This window comes from Cebus imitator, unplaced genomic scaffold (genome assembly GCF_001604975.1).
Source record: "Cebus imitator isolate Cc_AM_T3 unplaced genomic scaffold, Cebus_imitator-1.0 Scaffold240, whole genome shotgun sequence".
Classification (NCBI taxonomy): domain Eukaryota; kingdom Metazoa; phylum Chordata; class Mammalia; order Primates; family Cebidae; genus Cebus; species Cebus imitator.
The window spans coordinates 537,748-545,824 of NW_016107555.1; the positions used below are offsets into that span (position 1 = coordinate 537,748).

General features: G+C 47.2%; 1 protein-coding gene across 1 annotated transcript in view; it reads right to left on the reverse strand.

The window, feature by feature from the left end:
* The window catches only part of DNAJC11 (DnaJ heat shock protein family (Hsp40) member C11), a 69,448-nt gene extending 63,919 nt beyond the window's left edge, over positions 1 to 5,529 (reverse strand). The window contains exon 1 of the mRNA XM_017498320.2: positions 5,317 to 5,529. Coding sequence (XP_017353809.1) covers positions 5,317 to 5,388 — 72 coding nt within the window. The 5' untranslated portion in view covers positions 5,389 to 5,529. The remainder of the gene's footprint in view (positions 1 to 5,316) is intronic.
* Between the last annotated feature and the right edge of the window lie 2,548 nt (positions 5,530 to 8,077).

Consider the following 8,077-nt stretch of genomic DNA (forward strand, 5'->3'; position numbering starts at 1 on the left):
AAAAAAAAAAAAAAAAAAAAAAAAAAAAAAAAAAAAAAAAAAAAAAAAAAAAAAAAAAAAAAAAAAAAGCAAGACTTCAAACTTATCAAAATCCAAGAAATAACAATAAGTATTAACTAAATACCTACTTATGCCAGGCACTTTATGTACATCCTCAGCACCTAGCAACGCACATACCACACAGGTCATCCTGGCCTATAGTAAGTGCTTATGACATTATTACCTGTTACCTACATTTCAACATCAAAGAAATTGAGAAGGAGAAAGTTTAAATTACTAGCCTTGAGGCATAAAACTTCCAGAAGAGTAAAATGGGATTTGGATACAGAACTCTGGCTGCAAAGCCCTATGCGGTGGCCTCCCTCTATCCCACTGTGAAATAAGGCTGGTGCCTCCAGTCTGCAGGTAGGTAGAGGCTGAGTTTAAATGATTTGTTGAAGGTCACACAAGAGGTAGGTGGCATGGGTTGAAATTCTTGCTGCCCAGCCTCTTGGCTTACAGAAGACACTATGGAATGGAGACATCTGGGTAAGTTCTGGTTTTGGATAACCGGGGATAACTCTATGTGCCCAAGGCACACATTTAACTGGAGTCGTTATAAATGTCAAACTTTAACAAAACGTAGTAGATGGAAAATGAAGGAATTTACCTTTTCAGAGCCATCTTTATTTCTCTTAAGACTAAATTAACTGCCCATCACGAGGTTTGACAAGAAAGCAATCAATGCGTAAACACACACTGCTTTAGGGATTTGAGTGGCTCAAGCTGGCTCAGCTGAGCCTTTTACAAGTCAATTTCTGCAGATGGCTGAGTCAGTGGTCCTGATTGGAGGGTCTGCTGCCTCCTTCTTTGTGGGTGACTTTGACCCTAGGTCAATCCTGAGAGTGACTAGGGTAACCTTCCTCTACTGCTCTAGCCCCTTCTTCCAAAGTGCAGTTCAAATTCAACGGGTGGGCCTTACTCTGTGGCTGTAACCTGCAGCAAAGGAACCCAGATAACCCACAATTGTGAAAAGAATGATATACCCTATACCAGAGAAGGGACAAAAATGCAGACTTGGGGTAAACCTTTTACTGGTAGGTGATGCTTTTATACTTCTAGTTTCATGGCTGTTCTGGAAGGATGAAGATCCCCGAACACTGACCTCCATACATGGACTGCCAGAAAAAAACTTTATTAATAACTTAATTTTTCACTTAACTGTGTTTTTTTCCAAAAGTGTTTAAAACTTGAAAAGGAGGGTGGCTGTTTAAGGTTAAAACAATTGGGACCAGAGATCTTCAAACAGGTGCCTCCAGTCTGCAGACAAGTAGAGGCTGAGTTTAAAACACTGCAAAAATGAAATTCTTTCAAAGGCAGTGGGACATTGATAAAGTAATTGTAGCCATTTGTCTGGGAATACATTAGGTTTAAAATGTGTCGATTAAAGTTCCTAATTACAGGATCAGGTAAATTTAACTCTGATTTACAGTTAAAGAATCCTTTCTCCAAATAAATTTTGGAAAATCATCCTGGAAATCTCGGAGCAGTTAGATTTTAGACACCAGACAATGCATCTGTCACTAAACAAGAAAACCAATCTGGTTTTGGTGTGCCCAGTTAATGATAAATTACTCCTTCCTCTCCATGTGAGGCAGGCATGACAGATGATGGCTCTGCTCTGCAAACAGGAAATCTAGAAGGAGAATCATTCATGCTCCTGGGTCTTGTCATAGGAGAATGGGTGGTCCTGTCTAGCTACCTGCTTCACTCTCTCAAACAGCGATCTCCAACCTTTTCAACACCAGGTACTGGTTTCATGGAAGATAATTTTTCCACAGACTAGTGGGGGTGGGATGAAACTGTTCCACCTCAGATTATCAGGCATTAGTAGATTCTCATAAGGAGCACCTCACCTAGATCCCTTGCATGCATGCAGTTCAAAATCGGGTTTGTTCTCCTATGAGACTCTAATGCCTCAGTTGAGCTGACAGGAGGCAGAGCTCAGGTGGTAATGTTTGCTTGCCCACCACTCACCTCCTGCTGTGCGGCCCAATTCCTAACAAGCCACCGACCAGTACTAGTCCGTGGCCAGGGGGCTGAAGACCCCTGCTCTAGAATACAAATTTAAGGGGATATTCTAAAGTTTAAAATCTGGAGAGGGAGATTCTTTTGTTGACATTTCTATATGACTCCCATTATATACCTCTATTATGCTTATAATTTTAAAGTAGGAGTCCCTGGTTTTGTCTGGAGTTGTTTCCATTTGAGATTTCTAAAGAAAAGTCTCTAAACTCTACTGAACATGGAGAGTTCTGAAGATACTCTTTTGAAGGTACTTTGAAGTATTAGTGGAAAGAGGACCTTGCCTCTCATAGCTATACTTAAATGGCAGCTACCGACAGCAAACTGACAGCAAACACACAAACAGGTATTAAGATATTCTTCCAACCACACATGTGAGAATTAAGATTACCCTGACTTTTTCTTCAACTAAATCACATTATTTCAACTTTGGGTTTCATTTCACACAAAAAATTCCACTAAATACCAAGTCCAGATATCACCTTCAGGGCTTCTAGTGGAATCCTGGGACAGAAAACCAGCACACCACACCTGAGTATGACATTTAACACCGAGTTTGCTGACACAGGCAACAGAAAGTGACTTCTGCAAAGGGGCATGTTTCATATGGATTTAACCTATAGCCATAAATATGGAAAGTGCCTTCACTCATTGGGAGAAGTAAAAAAAAAAAAAAAAAATTTTAAAAGGAAATATTTCTTGGCTGGGTACAGTGGCTCATGCCTGTAATCCTAGCACTCTGGGAGGCTGAGATGGGTGGACTGCTCGAGCTCAGGAGTTTGAGACCAGCCTCGGCAACACAGTGAGACCCTGTCTCTACAAAATATCAGCCAGGTGTGGTGGTGCGTGTCTGTAATACTAGCTACTCTGGAGGCTTAGGTGGGAGGGTCCCCTGAGCTAGGGGAAGGTCGAGGCTGCTGTGAGCCATGACTGTGCCACTGCACTCCAGCCTGTCTCAAAAAAAAAAAAAAAAAAAAAAAAAAAAAAAAAAAAAAAAAAAGAAAAAAATTTACCTCATCCTTAAGTCTAACAGTGACAAGCCTGGCTGGGCCTGGTGGTTCATGCCTATAATCCTGGCATTTTGGGAGGCAGAGGTGGGAGGATTCCTTGAGCTCAGGAGACCAACTTGGACAACGCAGAGACCCTGTCTCTACAAAAGATACAAAAATTCACTGGGCATGGTGGCATGTGCCTGTGGTCCTAGCTACTACAGAGGCTGAAGTGAGAGCACCTGAGCCTGGGGAAGTTGATGCGGCAACGAGCCATGACCCACCTCTGCACTTCAGCCTGGGCAACAGAGCAAGTGAGGCCCTGCCTCTAAACAAACAAAATTTCTTTGGCTCCCATCCATAAGTCCCAAAACAGTGACAGGCCCTACAATTTCAGCAGTTTCAAGGTATACCTTTGACAAAATGTTTACCTAGAACTCCGGCTAAAACTGTTATTCTAGACCTGCTTGATCATCTGCAGCTGCCTAAGGTTCAGTATGCCTGGTAAATGGCTGCTCAATTACTGATAGCCCGGACTAAGCATGAATGATTTCAGAAAGGCTGGCTTCATTTATTGCTTGACTTCTAAAAACTGGAAAAAAAACAATAACTTTCCAGACATCTTCATTCAAAGGGAAAGAGACTGAAGGCTAAAGAATTGCTTAGCCCATTAAAACCTAGATGACGGGTTGATGGGTGCAGCAAACCCCCATGGCACATGTATACCTATATAACAAACCTGCATGTTCTGCACATATATCCCAGAACTTAAAGTATAATAAAAAGAAAAAGAAAAAAAAAAAAAGCGATTAGTCCAAAGTGTTGATTAATGAGAACAAGAACCACCAGGTGCCCTATGGCAGTCTAACAAGATCTGCGATTCCCAAATATACTTCACTGGACATTCTGATACAGTACAGTGGCCCATATATTCAAGGGATTCTTAACATGGGATGCTCAAGGATACAGTACCAGAACTAGCAGCTTTGTAGTCCAAGGACTGGTAAGCTAAGGTGGCAGAATAGCACAGAGCTCACAAGCTGGGCTCCAGAGTCAGGATGACTGGGTTGAATTCAGGCTCTTGCACTTTCTAGCAGTATGACTTTAGACACGTTACTAAACTCTCTAGGCCTTAGTTTCCTCAACTGTAAATCAAAGGCTATCATCTTACCTTAAGGGCTATCTTCAGGATTAAATGAGATAACACAAAGGTCATTCAGCACAGTGGTCCCACACAAGGTAAGTTAGTATTATTAACACCACATGGACCAATATTTACTGAGAACACACACTGAACCCGCTTTGCTTAGGATAGCAAAATTTGGCTAGCTTTCATCACCACTAGAAAACCTGAGAGATGGAACTAGGAATTCTTTGGCAGGGCTGTCCCAGACTCTGGATCTGGCTTAGAGAAACCGATCCACCTTATGACCTCACCCTGGAAGCCTTCTCGCCCTTCACATCTGTAACTCCAGACTAATCACGAAGAAAGGAAGTGTAGTAGGGCCCTACCACTGCCAGACTACCTGAGACTCTCTCGTGTTATCTTTATTCGTTGAGGACAGGGTACCAGCGCTTGATGCGAATGTTAAAGCTGTTGTTAGGGCACCACTTCTTTTCTGGCCTAAGGCTTCTTCCCAATCTGCAGCCTCCGAGCTGAGGGTCTGTTCCTGGAGGCTCTGCCTTCAATTTCTGGACAGCAGGTCCAGGGGAATGAAGGAGGACAAGAGACGCGTGCCTCTGAGGCTAGACCCACTTCAGAGGCTGCGCGTCCCCACGAAAGACTCGGGGACCAGATAAAGCCCTAAGGACGTTCCCTAGTGGCCTTGACCTTGGTGGGTGAGACTCAGTTTGCCATCCTGCTGGGGGCGGGCGATGACACAGCTCCTCAGCCACGACAGGTATGTGGGCTGAGCTAGGGAAGGGCTCTCGGAGGACTGTGAACCCCACTCCGGTAGCCTCCTCGGGGCTTGTGTTTCCTCCTGTGGGTGCGAGGGCCTCTGGCCTTGCCCGGACACAGTGCACGCGGCGCACTAGCCTCCAGGAGCTGGGGCAGAGGCCGGCCCCGGTACCTCCGGCGGGAGGGTCTGGGCGGTGGGGAACGCTCCGTCGGCTGGCGGGCGTGCACGTCGCCGGGGTCACGCGGCCTCCCCGCCGGACCCTGGACCTCCCGTGGCGGGGGTGGCGCGGCCGCCGCCAGCCCGGCCCTCCCGAACGACCGGGCCCGGCCTCAGCCCCCAGAGCGTCCAGCTGCTGGCCTCACCTCCCGGCGCACGTTCAGCAAAGAGTAATAGTCTTCATTGTCCAGCTCCTCCTCGCTCAAGGCCGTCGCCATCTTCGCGACCTTTCACCCCGCCAAACCGGCAAGGCCGTGCTCAAGAGGGCCTCGTGAGCCGCGGTAGGGACAGCGCGGGCAGCCCCGCTGCCCCACAGCGGCCCCTGGCGGCCCGGAGCCGCCCTTGCTCGGCAGGAGTGCGCCTGCGCTCTGCGCCCCCTCGCGGCCTATGGCGGGATGCGGCCCCGCGGCAGCCTGGGGCGGGTGACCACGCGGGTGCTCCCAGGGGACGCGGAGCACGAGGGGCGCCTGCGTCTTCGGTAGCCAGGCCTCCCTAGGGCTTTTCCTAGACTAGAAAAGGAAACTTCTTTATTTTTTATTTTTTATTTTTTATTTTGAGACTGAGTCTCGCTCTGTTGCCCGGGCTGGAGTGCATGCAGTGGCGCTATCTCGGCACATTGAAACCTCCGCCTCCTGGGTTGAAGCGATTCTCCTGCCTCAGCCTCCCGAGTAGTTGGGACTACAGGCGCCCGCCACCACGCCCGGTTCATTGTTTTGTATTTTTGGTAGAGACAGGGTTTCACCATGTTGACCAGGCTGGTCTGGAACCCCTGACCTCAGGTGATCCGCCCACCTTGGCCTCCCAAAGTGCTGGGATTACAGACATGAGCCACCGCGTTCTGCCTGGAAAGAGAAACTTTGAAGTCATCTCCAGGAGGTTGTCATCCTCTGGGGGACAAACCTCTGTGACACCACCACCTGTTACCTCACCGGCCCCAAACTCCTGAAAGAAGTGAGAGGTGCTCCAGTGCAGGGTTTATCTGGATCCCAAATATCCCCCGAATGAGATTTGTTCCTACCGCCATTGTCTTCTTTCTTGGCCACCCAGAAGCCTTGCTGCCCAGAGCAGCCCTTCTCATTTTAGTGATTTGTTATTGCCCTAATTTGGGAGCACCTGGCCATCTTTGCTGCTGCTTAAATGGCGAGGCAATGCCCATTTGGTTCCTGATATAGTTGTCTCTGGCGGGCATGTGTACCTGCAGTCCCTACCCCAGAGCCATTCTCCTGTAAATTTCTCCCTTATAATTTATTGGTGGAGTTTAATTGATTTCAACCTGGTGCCTGCTGTTTGGTGCATTATTAAAGATGTCTTGGTTACAATAATCTAAATAATTTAAACGTCTTCGAAATGATGCCACTGTCAGGGGAAGGTGGACAGCAGCCCATTCTTGCCACCTGTTTGGTTCCCGCTGACCTGCGCCAAGCCTCAGAAAGCTCTGTTTTTTCTTTACTAACCATCAGCCCAGAGCCATCACTGTTGCCCTTCATAAGCAGGTCTCCTGGGAAGCCCCAAACACCTGTCTGTGGATTTGAGAAGCTGATTTCTTTCTCTTTCTAATTTTTGGCCAGATGTGCACCATCTGGGCCTGTGTCTCATGCCTTCCAAGTTGCCCAGCCCTCTTAGGATCTTTTGGCATGAGACACTGAGGTGTGCTGAGACAGATTGTTCGGGAGGGTTGAGTCAGCCTGGAACAAACCGTCGGCCCAGGTTGTAAATTAAGGGCCATTTCTTCAGTTGTGTGAGGCTTCTCCACAACAGTGTCCATGGTCTGTCAGCTCTTCCAGCAATTTTTAGGGGCTTTCCCTTTTTCTCCTTTGTAGAGCTGTGGTTAAGGCCAAATTGCATCCTGACATTTGCCAGTCTTTAAGATTTTGTTGTTTGTTTGTTTGTTTTAAGACAGAGTCTCGCTCTGTTGCCCGGTCTTTAGTGCAGTAGTGTCATCTCAGCTCACTGCAACCTCTGCCTCCTGGGTTGAAGTGATTCTCCTGCCTCAGCCTCCCGAGTAGCTGGGATTACAGATGCGTGCCACCACGCCCAGCTAATTCTTATATTTTTAGTAGAGACAGGGTTTTACCATATTGGCCAGGCTCCTCTCGAACTCCTGACCTCATGATCCGCCTGCCTTGGCCTCCCAAAGTGCTGGGATTACAGGCGTGAGCCATCCCATCCTGGCCAAGAATTTCATACAGAGAGGCTGGTGGAACAAACGAGATTGTTGAGACATTCCTTTTTTCCTTAGGTTTGTAGACATTAATTGGGCCATAACGCTCACTTGGGTAGAGAAGTTCTTTGCCATCCCTCCTCTGCTTTGGAAAACACAGCCTCTAGGAATTATATAAATGGAACATAACATATGTTTCACTACGCCCAGGTCTGTGTTTCTATGATTGAGAATGACCTGGTTTTTATCACCACTCGAACAAAATAAACAGTGACTCAGGCTGCTCCGTGGCTGTCCTCTCTTGGGCCCACGAGGTTTTGTGTTATGGTTACTCGGAAAGTGGTGGTGATAAATAGAAAGTGAACTTCGATGCAACGCAGACCTGAGGAATGCATCTATTCCTGAGGCTGGCTCTCTCGTTTCTCTCCTCCAAAACCCTCATCTTCAACAGGCAAAATAACGGGAAGTAGGGGCAGTACAAATTTATATGTTAAAAACGCACATCCAGCAAACTACTCACACCAGAGCAACCGACAAAACCCGGCCGCTTTCACTCATGCCTTGCACTTTGCTTTCTTTTTGTCTTTTCCTTTCTTTCTTTCTTTCTTCTTTTTTTTTGAGACGGGATCTCACTCTGTCACCTAGGCTACAGTGCAGTGGCACAATCACAGCTCTCTGCAGCCAACACCTCTCTAAGCTTAGGTGATCCTCCCACCTCAGCTTCCAGGATAGCTAGGACTGTTGGT